This window comes from Patiria miniata, unplaced genomic scaffold (genome assembly GCF_015706575.1).
Source record: "Patiria miniata isolate m_02_andy unplaced genomic scaffold, ASM1570657v1 HiC_scaffold_7, whole genome shotgun sequence".
In the NCBI taxonomy this organism is placed as follows: domain Eukaryota; kingdom Metazoa; phylum Echinodermata; class Asteroidea; order Valvatida; family Asterinidae; genus Patiria; species Patiria miniata.
In genome coordinates, this window is record NW_024037074.1 from 43,870,284 (window position 1) to 43,887,567 (window position 17,284).

Here is a 17,284-nt window from a genome sequence, read left to right on the forward strand (position 1 = left end):
AAGAAAAGAAAAGAACAGGAGTAATTTGAAATGAAACCTGTCAAGCTTAGAGATAAGTAGGCAGGTTTAGTAGCATTTTTTGCTCCCAGTTTTCCTGACCAGGGGTAGGGTAGGCATGCTGAATTAAATTAACTGTTGACTTGAAATTCAGGTTTTGTCAGAGAAAATTGGAAACTTTGCTTTGGGGAATTTCAAGGAATTTTACAGGATTCCTATGTCATGTACCAAAGCAAAAACCTCAGTTTTAGAACTTTTTTAGGGGGTTGGGGTGGGGGTGTCATAGGAGGTGTGTAGAGGTAGGGGCTCCCCAAAAACAAAGACATATGACAGCATTTGACATTATGTTTAAAGACTTAAAGGAGTGTCTAATTTCTCACATCAATTTAGAAGTGAATAATGGAGCCATTTATAGGCTAGTCATTTCCTGTGGAATTCTGTTTTGTTATCATTTCCTGTTCTATTGATAAGTTCTATGAAAATGACGGACTGGGACTGTACAAGCATGACTCGATCATTGGTTTGGCACAGTTTCATAGAACATGGAATACAGATATTTAGTTGTGGTTAAAGAGAGAAACTCTAATGTAGTTGGGGTTAAAGGGGGAAACTTAAATTAATTTTCTCCAAATATATGGGATCGGAAACAGGAAGAGAAGTCACAGCTAAATTAATGATTTACAAAGAGTTTTCTAGCTAACAAGGAAGGACATTTAACATTTCTGATGATACTGTAATCGTGACCCTCTGAGAAATGTACAACGTCATACTTGGTATTTAAATATCCCATTTCCTGTTATCTAAGCTCCTTTCTTCCTATCTACATATTCTGGTTATTTTCTTGCTCCTATATTTGCTTTTGTTCTTCATAAACCTTTTCGTCTGAAGAACAAACAACAAAAGAGCCATTTGAATCCTCTATTCACAAAATTAATAAATAAAAAATATGAGCTTAAATATTTTGACTGAGATTGAGATTTTTGTGAGTGTTTTTGGAAGCAGCGCTTTTGCAACCAAAGTCTTGCAAGAAATGTTTAGGAGGAATTTCTGCATCAGGAAGATGTTAATTTTAATACTGGATTTTGACTTTCACTAACCATAATTTTATAAAAACGCCTACGCTGTGCTGCCCAAGAGGCAAAAACAGAATCACAAGCTTGATGTCATAAATTCACCAGCAACTTTATAGCCTCTCAGCACATGTTTCAGGTTCATTAACCCCCCACTCCCATTTCCTGTTCCTCAACAACTGTTCTCCATCATTCTTAACAAACGTGATCTTCCTCTGAAAAATCCGATCATAAAAACCGGCACAGGAGCAGCCAGGCACTCAATCACAATAAATTAAAAGAAAAAAATCTGTGAGTGTATACATGTATCCCTCAGAAATATCAGCGGCAGCCTGTTGTCCCTTTAATGGCAGCTTCCTGCTTGGTGACTTTCTAATTTTAATGGATAGCCTTGGGATACCTCAAAGCATGCTCTCCTAGCCCTGACCCGATATTAAATGCCGGAGACCTTGATTTTTTTATCGCTTGATTTATCAAGCCAGGATCGTGCTTGAATGCAGGATTGCAGACTTGCGTGAAGCCATAAAATGTACTTGTGAATGGACTTTGAGGAAAGGGTCTGGAAGAGGAAACAGGAGATTGAACAGATGGGAGAACAGAGGTAGGGCATCTTAGGAGAACTGAAGGAAAGCATCTAGAGAGGGGAGATGGTGGGATGAGATTGAGGATGGTAACAGGAGGACATGTTGGGGAAATAGACTTAGCAGCAATTGGGACAACAAGGGACAACACATCAATGTCTTGATATTGGTTGTTTATTCCAAGGTCTACCAACGGCCAATAAAAGCAATGCTCACAGGGAGCTAGCTCTACTTTCTTGCAAGGTTTGAATGCAATTTGAAATACAGGTGTGTATGCTGACCTTCAAATGCAGACAGAGTTTCATATTGACCCTATCGTGTACTTTTCTGAGATAGTGTGAGGGTAAACAACTTCGCATTTGTAAAAGAAATCGTGTAGACTTGAGCCACATACAATCAGGGAAAAATGAGAATGAAAATACATGTACATACACTTTGTCACAAAATGGAATACACCAAATTTTTTAATCATCTGTACAAATGCATGCAGAATTACAAATTGAGTGATCTCTAAGTGCTATTTGATTAAAAAAGAAAACTGATCATGAATACTTCTACACTTGTGTGTTTTATTTGTTAAGAATTTGATTGATTAAATAGTGACTCATTCAATGTGGTATCTCATTAACTTCTTTAATCAAGTAACCTCCATGACTCCAAATAAACTACATTTTTTCCTACTGTCATGAACGAATGTTGCAATTAGTTATTGATTTGTAAATGTTAAAATTAGCAACCAGTTCTGCAATGCTGTTATAGTCACTGAAAAGACAAAAAAAAAAAGGAAAATATAAAAAACTTTATGCTTTGAGTTTTCAAGATAATGCTTAAACACTAAAAACAACTTTAAAATCCTGAAAATGATTCCTCTCCCATCACATAGGCACATTTATGACATACATTAAATATTTGTAAATTTCATGGTAGTGTACATGTATTGCCAATATTTCTTGGGTAAATTTATGTTGATGACAAAAGTAAAAGGAGCACTTTTAAACGGAATGCTCCCTTTTGAGCTTTAAAACATATTTTTCCACAAAAGTGATAATAGTTGGAAAGTTCATTAATTTAAATGTGAAATATAAAAATCCACACAACTATACCTTGAAAATTAGTTCAATATCAATTGGTCAAATCAGATTTTCTATTGTTCCGACTGCATTGGCCAAATTTGCCCGAGTATCAAGTTGGGTTTGTTTCAATGGAATGTTTCCACTGCGAAGGTATTGGAACTCTAACATAAATACCGGTACCTCCCTTCCTGAATGGAGGGTTGTGTACATGTAGATACCGGTTTACAGAGGGGTGGGTCTATGACAGGCCTGTCAGTCACTAAGGAAGGGTGGGGGGGGGGGGGGCAAGCACGCGGGAACGGGGGGTGCTGTGGGTGCTGCAGCACCCCCAACTTTTTGGATTGGGGTGCTGGAATATGCTTCAGCACCCCCTACTCCCGGAAAAAATGTGTTCCAGCCAGTAGTGTTCTACGACGATGAAATTGCGCCGCTACGCTATACATTATGCTTGCTCTACAAATATCTCCTTCGTTTTGTTCGTTTCTAGTTTGCCGCGGCTAAGCACGGCCGCTTCGAACGTCTAGCACAAACACTGTAAAATATCAAAAGGAGGTATTTTCTAAATTTTCAGGCAGTGCAGAATCGATGTTTCTCTCAAGGTATCTAAAATCATGCATGTCTATGATATTTCCGCCATAATGGAAGCTTTGACCCGAAAGCAATAACCTCGGCCATGACAATGGTGGCAAAGTTGATTTATGTTTGCCCGGATTTTTTTCATTCGATCTTTCAATAGGGGCAAATGTTCATACATGTACCTTTCCCCTGAAGGTTTTTCTTTACATTTAAAAGTTGTATTGACGTTGCTAACATTCTGTACACAGCATTAACAAATAGCAAGGTTCACACACATCTCCAACATAATGGTAGTGGAATTGGCTTTCATTGAAACTAGTCATGCTTTACGCCAATTCCAGTGTAGTTTCGTTTTAATAAAAAAAGCTATTCATGTTTTACCATCTGCAGGTTTGTCCTCATAAAAACTCAGTAGACCGATAAATCCTTGCCCAGCCCCAAACTTGCCATCTACCGATCATAAACATAAAGATGCATTTGGTCTTTCAGTCTTTTATATTTGCCATTCCCTGTAACAAACAAATAACACTGCAAATATATCGAGAGCCAAGGGATGGACCCCCTCCCCCGCAAGCAATCCCCCAGCAAATATTCTTGTGGTGTGACCCCCTCCCCCCAAGCTACTGGTCTCCCTGTCTTTGTCTTGACCGGCCATGTTTTTTCTCATTCTTCTATCCACCTAAATCTTTGTTTTCACAGTTCTCAATACATATACCATACACACAAGGTGCACTCCTAAAGAATTCTACTGGCAAACTCTAACTACATGACATATATAACACCTCCAACAAAAGATTGGATTGTCTTCTGCATGATTTCTTCTCCTGTGTCCATACGCATGACGTTTTCCATCTAAGACATCTATTGCCGGCAAGTAACATGCATGATGGAGGATGACTCATACAACGCACTTGTCATTTCATTGACTGTATCTCGTCTCCTTTCATTACTATCCATTAGCTTCATGCTCAATTGATCGACAAGTTGGACCGCAGTTGGTCGGAGGAAACATAATGAAGTAAGAATATCTGAGCTTGATCTTCCAAGTGGTGTGCATTTCATGAGCATGATGCATTTCACAGATGCGGATAGCTTTGAGATTAAGCGGGAATTATATATGCAGCATTTTTATAATATGAAAGAGGTAATAGTTGCGGACATTTGAGGAGAGGACTTTAAGGAAAATTCTCAGAGAAATATGCAGACCCAACCTTTTAAATCAAAATGGGATTTTGTTTCTTTAACATCCTTCTAAAAAGAAACTGATTGCAGATAATAGGACCTCGAGACCATATGCCAAGGGCTTCATGGCAAAACTCACACAGATAAGAATAATAAAACCAATAAAACTGACATTATTAGAAACATTCCAGTGAAGAAAGTTGCAAAATTCTGAAGAAACCCATAAGTAATGTGAAGCAAAACAATGTAAAACAGCAAAGATTTGATGATGATCTTAGACCCAGTTTTGTCCTTATATAGCTGCTGTTTAACAATCAATGCCATTATAGAGGTTAGTTTGGTTGCATGCCAGTGTTGTTATTTAAACAGTCATGTTATTATATGAATTCATTTCGATGAAGTGAGCCTGCAGGATTTACTGCTTGTTATTTTCTAACTGCAAAAAGCTGTCACAGCAACAACCACAACAATTTACTTTTGATCCAATTAGGTTTTGCCCTTTTTGCCAAAATTTACTTTTGCTTGAAAACTTGCACTAAGGGTACAGTCATTTTCATGGACAATGACTAGAGCAGGCTAGTCGAAAAGTTGAGACCGAAAGACAAGTTCTTTAAGAACTTAAAGCAGGACAAGTTCTTTTCAGAACTAAATATCTTCTAAGCAGTAGAAGGTGTTGCCGCAAACCGAAACGATACCGATACTCCACCATGCAAAGCCTCAAATCTTATATTCTCATATTTCCCTTTAAAAAAATTGTATGTGGCAAGGATATGGGCTATTGAATCTTGCAAAGTTAGTGAAGTAAACCCTACCATCAAAAGTTAGACAGAATATTTTAAATTAATATATCCATTACAGACCTAAAAGCCTTTGGACATAAGCCAGCCCCATCAGCCACATGATTGATATTAGATTTCATTGCCTCCGGACTCCTTATGATTTGATTGTGCACTCCATAAACACGTTTTTCTACTCCTCCTTAAATTCAGAATCAAATTTCCGTGCTGCGGCCCATATGGTCCGGTATTTTCAGCCCATCTTTCTTCCTCAAGGCGGTGTGAGTTATTTCTCCTCAACATCTGCCGGGTGCTGTGAATTGCAGTTTGCTCAGCCACTTGACATTTTGATTTCTCTGGAGGATTCTGCTTTGTTGACGATGATAAAATGCCGCCAGTTTTAACTCAAGGAAGATAAATATGAAGAAAGGACTGACGAAAACTGCAAGAAGGATCATATATATAGTTTTTATTTTCACATATCCTAAAATATTAATTTCTTCCATTTGGAGGGTTTTTGTTTTTACTCAAAACTGATTTAACTGTAAAAATTCAAAACGTTCAAAGGCAATTTAGTCTTATTATTTATACAGTAGAACAGTATTGAATTAACTTTAAGTTACATGTAATATTCTATAAAAAAATCAGTGTTCTTAAAATCTTTGAGAATATTAACCTATTAGGGGGAGGGTCTATGGAGAGCAGTATATTTTCCTCACAAATCCCACAAATAAAACTGTTTAATCTAATCAAACCCGATGATGTCAATATTTGCCAAAATGCAAAACTCTCCTTATGGACCTCTACTGAGTACATCTACTGGAAAACAAACTGGTCTATTTTAGTTTTTTTTTATTGTGGCCAATCTTGTGTATTTCATCTTAAGAAAAACCCAAAATTAAAAATTTCCTCAACAAGACACTGAATGACTTTACAAAATGTCAGATTGGTAACTGACTTATTAGGAAATTAGTTATATTACAAAAAATCATGTTTACATTTGGAAACTATCATCTTGATAGTTACTAAATTGGTTATGATGAAACATTTCTCAACTGTTATGAGCTGTTTAATGAGAACCTATGAATTATTGGATATTTGTTACATTGAATGACAGTAAAAGACATTTTCCAGCATTATATTTCTCAAGTTAACCATGCAGTATAATAAAAGGAAATAAGGATGGGTACGGAAGATGGTCAAGCATCATTGTAAATTGTCTGTCATCATGTTCTGTTATCTTCTAGTACAATTTTCCTCCATGGGATTGGAGCTTCCTGTGTTTGTGTAAGGCGATCCCAGATTTCCTCTGGAATTCAGACATTGGTTAAGGTCACGGTCAGAGAGTGCGCTTGAAACTGTCTCATATTACACAGATAAATCAGGTGACTTGCCGCAAGATTCAAGGTGGAATAACTGAGTAGTGGAGATGTGATGTGTTATATTCAAGTGCATGAAATGTTCCATTTGGCAACCCCAATCGTGATATTGGATTGGCTCCAATTTGACAGTGATGGTGAATAGTGTAAATGGTGTTTCAATCCAATTCATGTAATTATTTTACCTGCTTATTGTGTGGTTTATTCATTTTCAGATTGTGATTATAGATCTTTCATGGGACATTATGACACAGACTAACTGCAATATGGACTACCGTACATCCAAAATGATGTGTTACGGGAAAGTCTTAAACCATCAATATAAATTAAAGGTTCACATAATTCGTCTCGAGATTGCTGAACTTTACTGTGTTTGATAGTTTACCAATTGTATTGCATGTATTTGGTGTGGGGTGGGGGGGGGGGTTGATGAGGGAGTGACTTAAAGAGGGAGGGCGATAGCGGAAGGGGATCTTTTTTTTTTTTTAATGTTATTATAAAATAATGTTTTTAATAATTTTTTTTTTCTATTTCACTATTTTCTGAGCAAAATTTTATCATAAAGTAATTTATGCATTTATTTTATATATTTTAATTTCTATTCTATGTGTAACCTATTCAAGTTAGGATCGGCAGGCTTTCGAGTCAAAGTGTTGTTTTTGTCTCTAATTTTAGTGGTTTTTTGGAATTGTATGTTGTTCATGTATGTTGTACTTTGTACCTGTTGTTGAAGGCCGAATAAATAATAATATAATAATAATAATAATAATCAAATTTAGCAGGTCTGTCTGATGCAGTTTTTGTTTGTTCATTTTTTTTTTTTTCTTTTTTTGTTCTTTTTTACTTATAATAATACATTTGTATTTCCAGCAGTGAATGGTCTTTAAATTAGTAGCCAAAGGTGTTAACATCAGACTGGGGCTGAATAATCGTTGTTACACAAAAAGTAAGTTGCAATTCACTGTGGAAAGTCAGGTCCCACTACAAGTTGAAAATAAACATCTGTGTCTGGAACAAGAAGAAATGTGACTGCAATGTTGACTAGCACTCCAACATCTTGTACAAATATTTGCAGTCTGAAATTCCTCTGCAACCAAATTACACAATAAACAGCAGTTTCACTTAAATTTCATTATTCCATTTGGTTAGCAGGAGATGACAGTATGCTTGCAGGATCAGAGACCTTTTTAAGGCAAGTTGATGCAAAAACATGGCTGTATATCCTAGCTACATCTACATACATGTATATAAGGCTACTTGGGAGAAGAATTCCCAATTCAAAAAAGGGGGCACGCCTCACTACTTCTTAAAGAAAAAAGTTCCAGTTGTTTGCTTGCAATAGTCATCAGCTCCCCTCCCAAGCCCACTGACACATCATTTATCATCCACAGGTTGCATGTCCATGCTTTCCTCACTGGCTTCACAAAGTAATCCAAAGAGTCAAAAAATGCAGAAGGAGCATCATATATGAGATTGAAGCATTACAGCTATGCCTATAATTTGTCATTCATTCACTGGTTACCAGTGACTCATCCAATGCTTTGCTCCCAGTATGAGAGAGCAGAGCACCAACTACCGCAAGGATTTACTGACTAAATTGTGTTAGTTCTAGATGAGATCATCAATATGTTGCTCATCCTAAAGGATGAGCAGAAATGACCAAGCAGATGTGAGTAACTAGAAAGTTCCATCACTGATTTCCTGATTCTCCATAATAAAGGCAGAAAACATGGGAAAATGGACAGAAGTGAGGAAGAGGTTTTTTTTGTATAGATAATTAAACCATATCATGGAAAAAAGTCACTTTTGGGTTTTAGAGGAATCAGAAACTACAACTTGCTGTTTTAGTCTTTGATGGGCAGAATGTGACACAAAATCCAAGATTTTTATACTATTTTAATAAAATTCTAACTAAACCCAATTATGATGGTATTTGTAATTAAAACAATGACATTTTAACCTAATACTATTATCCTAAAAAGATTATTACTAGCATCACTCTTAACATACATGTAAACAAACATGGCATCACAATTAATGTGGACTTTTCATCATAACCTTAAACAATGCTGACTGATTCTTAATATGCAAGGTAAGTCTCTTCTCACTGGATATAAATGATTGACAATACTTCAACAAGACTCTCTGGCCATTCTTACAATAATATTTGTTCCCCGGAAGTTCAAGCAATTATTCAATAATTCCATGCATGTTTGATCATCAAGTGTTGAAAACTATTGGGTTGATTATTGATAAGTCAACCTATGGAATACATTTTCAACGCCCCCACACACACTCACACAAATAACAACTTCCTGTGGGGTTTTTATTTATTTATTTTTCTCTATATACAAGCTATAATGTTCTACATCATTTAGTGAAGAGCGGAAGCATCAAATGGGTGTGGAAAAATGAAGACAATTAATTTCTTGATGGCTTAATTTTCAACGTGTCATCGTTTTTGTTCAAAATGAAATACCGGTATGCTTCTATTGAACAGCTGTGTAATAAGGGCTTGACAAGGTTGCAACAGGATGGGTAAAAAATGAGGTATTGCTACACTTCACAGCACCTAGAAACATTTTCATTAATTTAAAACCTATACTTCAGGCCTAAAGCTAGACTGGGTCTCCTTTTTATTTCATTTAAAGGTGGACCTTTTTTTGTGCTAGAATTTTTGTATGCTTAAAGGGCATATTTGCTTTTGCTGTAATATTCAGATATGGATGAATTTTTGGGTTATTTAATTGATTGCCAACAAAATGCTAAATAAATATGACAAATTGGGAGTAGTGTTTGAAAAAAAAAACCAACTTTATTTTGCTATGCTGGTTGGTGACCAGCGTTGGAATTTGTTACAAAATACCACTTTTCTTGAAAAGGTCAGCACACACCAGGTGCCGTGATTTTACAGGATGCTTTAGACTGTCATTCACTAACAGTCCAGTAAGGTATTTAATGATACCGGTAATTTGGTAGTTTGTTTTTTGATGTTCGCAAATGTTGTATATTCCCTTTAAAACCAAGTCTAAATTTTGAACTTTCAATGACAGAGAAAGATAAAGTTAGAGGGCCTGTTTTGATCCTATCGCAATTTTGCCAGTATCCTCGGGGTGCAAGTGGGCACTGACATTATTGCCTGAAATTTGAGGGAACAGGTACTATTACACAATTGCAGATGGATGTACATGTACATCCCTGCATCCTACCAATACTTGGATTGAAATGTCAGGCTGTCTTACTTTCAGGTAAATCAAGACAATAATTTAGCAGCAGCTCCTTTTTCTCAATATTGTTACATCTCATTAATCAAACAGGAGGAGTTGATGCAATCAACCAATCAGACTAAGAATACAATGTACCTCCCCCTCCTCCCCTAATGAGATTTCATTGTAATTCTCCATAAACCTTTAACAAGACATCCTTAGAAGAATACAGTGTGAAAGCCTACAAGATGAAATGCAGCATGACTCATACAACAGTCACTCAGCGAGCAAATTAAAGCTATACTATTGCGTGCCTGTTGTCATGGAAACACCTTTTCCACCACTGTAATTGGTAACAATTTACAGTAAACATCCGGATATCCGGACAATAATCCATAATGTCCTGCTGTTTATTTGATGTTTTGCTCACTCTAGTTTTTTTTATTTTCTGGCTTTATAATTTAAAGTAAAGGGTATCAATTAAAACACTTAGAATTAAAACATTCTCCATTGTAAAATTTATGGTCCAAAGTATGACATTTCCTGTTCCTTGGTACTTTGTAATTCGCCACTCAAATATCATTAAGAATAACTTCAAACAATTTATTTGGTGGGCAGGTAGTTTGCTATTGTAATCAGTGTTGCAGGACCATATTATGGAGTGCATCCATAAAATGTTATATGTCAGATGTAACAGGGACATGAAAACAATTGGACCACAATTTTGTAGAATGACCCATTTATCTATTCTCTTGCATCTCAGAGGAATTAATTAATGTTGGAGTAATGTGGTTATGCCATCATTGACTGTTTAACTGGAGAAACCTTAGATCTGTGCTTTGTTTAAGGATGCCAGCAGATGTTAAATTTGGGGAGGATGTTTCCCCACCCCCCTCCACCCGTCCAACCCATAACGTTAAAACAACACACAATAATTGTAAATGACAATTAACACTGAATTAACAAAAACATCTTGACAGATAGGGACTATATACCGGTACTTAGAAACCTGTCACAAAATAGTGTTAAGAAAGATTGCATATTATTGTTAGACTACAATTTCCGGATTACTTGTTATAATGGAATGGTCACCTTTTACATAATTTACAAAAATGTAGAAAGGCTCCTGGATGCACTATATATGGTGGGACAAAAAATCCAATCAACTGATATCAACTTCCTATTTTACATATCTGCAGGTACCACTACCCTCTAATCTTAAACCTTCATTTACAATGAATGAAACAGTATGCAACCTCAAAAATGTATGGTGGATCTGAATAATATAATTATCAAGGTTGCTACTTAGACCCCCCCAAAAAAAAACTATTAGGATTGGGGGAGGCCTTTGTCTGGTGGAGTGGTCATTTTCAGGCCACAGAGGTCAATAGGGTCAGTTGGATCAAGCAAACAACTTTGGTATCAATAAAAAGGGTCTTAATGAAGAGTTCTGTGAACAAGTTTGTGAAAGAGGGTTCACCATGAGCATTTGAGTCATAGTTTCAGAAGATTTAAATAATTTAAAATCATTTTTACTTTGTTTATTTTTTTTGGGGAGGGGGGGGGGGTTTGCAAATAAAAAAATAAAATAGTGCAAGCTGTGTGCTTGCCAATTTTTCACATTATGTGGGATTCAATGCCCTCTATAGCTATTGATGAAAACGAATGTTCTTCCCTAATATACATGTAGGTTTATGCTAAATCCAGAAACATGGATCATACAAAGTACTTTATAAATAATATTAATATGAACAATATCTCTATATAAGATACATATATATTAATATAATTATTACTAACAATTGTAACTCGAAGATATTTTAATGACGAATAGGTCTACTATGACTCAAATATCAATATAATAAATATGCTTATAATTCTTATTGTCTTAGCATTTTTCTGGTCAAGAGGAAGGTAGCATGTTGGATACAAATGTCCACATTATTAATCAGAAGTGCATTCGATATTTCTTTACTGATAATCCTAGCTCACTGAATGCATTGTACATGTAAATCAGTAAATGGTCATGTTTGCCAAGAAAAATTGTTGCAGTTATTACAAATAAATTGTTCCACAAAAAAGTTTCACATCAAAAACAGATTTATTTTTCTATTCTAAAATTAGCTATTAAGAAATGACTTCTTTCCCGCAGTTCAATCACTGACTTGACATGAAATGAACAGTAGATGATAAATAATAACTGAGTGCATTTAATCCATTATTTGCTGGCCTGACATGTACTCACAAATCATTTGACATGCAGTTTACACCGAAGTGTAAATGTTGAGATGAGGAAGTGGACTCCTTCATAAATATACCACACAAGTATTATACAGAGTAGCTGAACTAATCCCTCAAATACCACAAATACCACAGATACTTACTTGAATTATGGCTAAAATGATAACAATTTCAGTCTAATATTTCAGCTGAGGAGAGCTCACTATGCAGCTAACAGATCAAAAGTGGTGAGACCACATGATGCCTTATTACTTTAATTTAATAAAAATCGCACTCAAAAATCAAGTGAGGTCTTGTGCTATTCAAACAAATGGACAATTACTAATAATGGTTTGCTATATTAGCTTTAAATAGCAGGTACTTTTCTCATGTAGAGCAGGTTAAGTGGTAAGAATGTGACCAAAAGTGCCTTATTTACAATCATTTATGGACTTCTATTATGGTCAGTCCTACTTCATAATAAATTTGATTTAACTGCCCAAACATGACCTCATCTGAACTTCTTTTCAGTAAATTGAGGTCAATGGGTTCATGAAAAAGGCTCTGTTCTAACTTTCGCCCCCGTTTATGCCTCAAAACAATAATATTTTTGAAGGATTTTTCAGGATTAAGGTTTTGGAAGCAATTATCTTGGCAAAACAATTTTCCATTTTTCAGACTGCTAAATTTTGGCAATTTCCTGAATATATATATAGAAACAACTTGTAACTTGCATGGTGAAGATACTAATAATGAAAGGTTTGCGGAAACACCATGTGCGAATAATTTCTCAACTAAGAGAATGGTTCTGAAAAGAACCAGAGGTATAAACTCGACGTTCCGGTCAGTATGCTCTGACCGTCTTCAGGAGAGTGCCTAAACTGAAGACGGTCATAGCATACTGACCGGAACGTCGAGTTTATACCTCTGGTTCTTTTCAGAACCATTCTCTTAGTTGAGAAATTATTCGCACATGGTGTTTCCGCAAACCTTTCATTATTAACTTGAAAATACGTGGTGTAGCACGACAGTTTATTTCAGTCAGGAAACTGATTTGATTTTTTCCTCTAAATAAGGTAATTTTCTATAAGATGGTTACAAGCAAAATGATTCCCTCAAGGAACACAGTAACTATACATGTACAATGTATACACAATATCTGGGATTATCTTACACTCTATGGCTGATTTCCAAAGAACCGTCGGACAGACTGAATGTTCTTGGCAAGCACTTTACGCACAGAGTTACGAAAAGATCGATTCATCAATCCATAGATGGCAAAATTCCACCAACTGTTGGACATGGCCACCCAAGCTGAAGTGTACTGTAACCAAACTGGGTATTTTTTGCCAGAGTTAGTAAGGATAAGAAACAACTCTACAAAATATAACAACCAGCTGATGGCAAAGGCAAATGTGATGACACTGAAGACGAATACTGCTTTGCCGCGTACTGCAACCATCCAGGATACATGTACTCGCTGATGGTTAGGCTCTCTGGAGGGTCCTGTGGCTGGGGCAGCACCAATAAGTCTGAGTCTCCGAGACTGGCTGAAGCTGATCATGAGAAGTCTTACATTGCATATTATGAGCACCACTAGCGGAATAAAATATCCAAACAAGCTGATGTATATAGCTGTTGGTGCATCATAGTGTTCCAATCGAGAAAGTACAGTGCTTCTCTCGAAGGACACTTTGTTCACGCAACACAGGACAATTCCTGATGCGACAAAACTAAGACATATGACAACTGACATGATGACAGTTCTTCTTTTGGTGATGAGAGTAGTGTGACGGAGAGGTCTTGTGACTAAAATATAACGATCCACATTCAAACAAAGCAGAATGACTGCTGAAATTTGTGTCAATGTGTGAAGGAGAAAGTAATGTGCATATTGGAGCCAATTGGGGAACGGCCAATGTCCCATGACCTCACAGATGAATGATAGAAGCACAACAGGAGCCACTCCGAGATCCGACAGAGCCAGAGTAGTCATCAGTACTGTCGTACTCTCTGAGAAATCCTCTACGTTGTGAGTCACAAACACAGTTAGTGTGTTGAAAAGCAAAGTGGCCAAGAGATCTAAGAAAATGTAGGAGGCTCGCAGAGTGGTTGACACAGGGTCTACTTGGAAGTAGTCTCCAGACTCGAAAGTGCTGTTGCTAGATAAATCCATGATGTCTCAGATGAGGAATCTACTCTTCACTTTGTGGAGTCAATTCAACGAGAAAAATATCTGTGCTTTTAACACTTACGTTACCTCTAATGACATCAAGTCCGTATTGACCAAAATCTTGTGTCTCCTTTCTAGTCCTGGATATCAGCCTCCTGGTTGTTATTCTGATCACGTTGCTGCTCAACAAGCACGATTTATATAATTCAATCTTGATCTTGTGCACGACTCTTGATTAATGTTACTTAAAGCTGCTGTTATTTTTAAGAAACAAGTGCATTAATCAGTAACTGAAGAGGCTATTTTGATCCGCTGGTGGTTACAGACTTCTGTCTCTATTTTGTTGTAAAGCTCGATTGCAAATGATGGATAGGCCCAATAGGCAGCCAAAATTTTATCAGGGTAAACACAGGTTGCTGTCTGGCTTTAATCATGCACTCTTTGAACTTAAAGAGGGCTGAACAGAGAATAGTCATACTTTCTTAGTTAAGTCTTGGTCCATTTCGGTGATCTTGACGTGGGCGTGAATATGCAGTCGTGAATGTGCCACCAGTCTTGTATACTCACATCCCAATAGGTACATGTACATGTGCAAGTTTAAATTACCTCAGTTGTTCCAATTTCGACGATCTCTTGATATTGAAGAATTCTGTCATTTTCACCCCGTTAAAGTTGTCTTTACAATTTGTCGACTGCATAAAGTTGAAATGAAGAGTTGACACAGTTTACTCAATATCAGCTGTGGGAAGGAGATCCTAATTAATGATCCTAATTCAAGATAGATGAAAAGTCTGCCAGTTTGAAGTTATCCAGATCAGTTTGGTGCCATTCTGCTGACTTGTCTGGCATTATATTCATCCTTCTAGCTCATGCTCCTGCATCATTATGGCAGTTCAACTTACTTCATCCACACACTATAGTTCCTCACATAGTTGTTTATCCAGATCAATAAACAGGGCAGGTCCAATTCAATGTGCAACATTCCTCTCTATCATCATTCATCCGACTACTTTATTAGAGCGTTCTATTAACTGATTAAAAGCAGGCTCTAGCTTTCTGAAGTATATTTTCCACAAAACCGTTGAACCAGTATAAATATTGACAGAAGCATCCATTAGATAAAATTGGCTGTACATGCACGTTGGAAATTTGGCACAGGGTAGTGGCATATTCTCCTACTGCAACTGTATCCAGAAGTTAATGACAATTTACTGCAGTCCCAAAAATGATTAACTGCTTCAGAGTCCAATTAGGGCTTGCAGCTCCTTGAACTGACCGGTAGATCAGGCGATAAATGTCGAGTAAACAGAACGTTAACGTCTTAGGAGACATCTTGAATCTCTAGCTTCTGATTTTCAAAAAGTTGCTTGCCAAAGTCCTTGAGTTCCATTTTACATTACAGAACACTATTCTGGCAATTCACAAAAGAAGTATAGGGTCAAATGTTGTCAGGCTGCCATACCAACCAAGCTCCATGGTAACCAAGTTATTTAATCAGCCGATGCCAGATTTATAATGCTTCGCAAACCACACTGGACTGTAAAAAAAAAAGACTGGAACATATCCAGTCCTTGTGCTCCAAGAAGAAGAAGAAAAAAATGTCATTCCAGAAGGTAATGGGAATACTACACGCCAGTTAATAACATAATCTAATCTTGGTAGAAACAACCTCTTGGAGGTTTTGAATGAAGACTGTTTGTTCTGGGTAAACTGTGAATTTGGCGTCTTTGCTTCCAATTGTCAACTCTTAGCAACAAGGAATATCAGGTTACAACTTACATGTATATGGAGTGACATTGGTATTTATTGCCAGGGAAAGCAATAAAAATGCTTCAAGAATTGACTGAAAGAAAATAGGTCTTGAGTGAAATTGGCAGTAGTCTAATTAACATTGATTGTACATTTGAAGTTAATGACATACATTTGTAAAAGCCAATTTAAGTCAACCAATAACAGCCTATTTGATAAAAAAAATACAACTGTCAAATTGTCTATTCTAAATTTAAAGCCAACGTTCATTAACAAAATAGACAACCTCCTCATCATTGCATGCTGATTTCCACATGCAAGATTTGTATCATCAACTATTTAGTCACTCTGTTTAAGCTGCTGATTTAATTTGAGCCAATAGTAAGCTTTAAGCTCTCAAACTACTCTCAATCATACCCCCACACAGCCCAAGGTGATATGCCTGCGGGAACAATTTACACATTTAGAATTTTTATATGGCAGTTGGTTTCCAGAATTCTACACATTTAGAAAAAAAAAAGAAATGAGAAAAGAGTGTAGGAAGCACACAATGCATCTTTGATTTTTGTATTTTATTTAGCATACATGCAGTACTGGAAAGGGGATCAAAATGCTTCTCAACTTATATAATTTCCCTGGCGTGAAATAAGGTTGAGGACATTCCTCCAAACCTTTTAGGGCCAATTTAAAAGACAAATCTGTAACTTCTAAGAAGAATAATCTCATGAGATATATTACACCTTGGAGTTTGACCCCAGTAGTGATTTAGCAATGGTCATGCAATGTCTTTTCAAACAGACAACGTCTCAATGAACCAATGATGATAATAATATTGATTTCTTTAAAAACTACTTTCCACATCTCAAAGCGCAGTACAATTACATTACATTTAAACAGTGAACATTAAAAATTGGCAGAATTTGAAGACTCAATTACATTATTTAAATCTTAAATATTAAACACTAAATGAGAGGAACTGGTTTCATTAAAAGATTAAATATTCTCAATAAAAATAGTTTTGAAAAAGGTGTGTTTAGAGACAGGTCTCAAAAGGCTTATATGAGACCTGCTCCCACAAAACCCAGACAAAGTTGACAATTATTTGTTTTTAGGTTTTGACAAAAAAACAGGTACTGAGACTCGATCATGCACGTCTGGGAGAAAGGATAAAAGTGATAAAACCCTGAAAACCCAATTTTGAGATACATGTACATGTAATCACGCAGATTAAAATGCTTTTTGTATAATTTTCTGTACAATTCTTTCCCACTAAATAAAAAAAAACCAACACTTTGAGTTGAT

General features: G+C 36.3%; 1 protein-coding gene across 1 annotated transcript; it reads right to left on the bottom strand.

Annotated features, from left to right (window-relative positions):
* Window positions 1–13,089: 13,089 nt before the first annotated feature.
* LOC119718853 (adenosine receptor A2b-like) lies at window positions 13,090–15,666 on the bottom strand. The gene has a single exon (XM_038188273.1). It carries the CDS (start codon window positions 14,234–14,236, stop codon window positions 13,238–13,240), a length of 999 nt encoding a protein of 332 aa, XP_038044201.1. The 5' UTR covers window positions 14,237–15,666; the 3' UTR covers window positions 13,090–13,237.
* Between the last annotated feature and the right edge of the window lie 1,618 nt (window positions 15,667–17,284).

Coding starts and splice junctions, on each gene's coding strand:
- LOC119718853 (XM_038188273.1), bottom strand. CDS start 14,236: ATGGATTTATCTAGCAACAGCACTTTCGAGTCTGGAGACTACTTCCAA.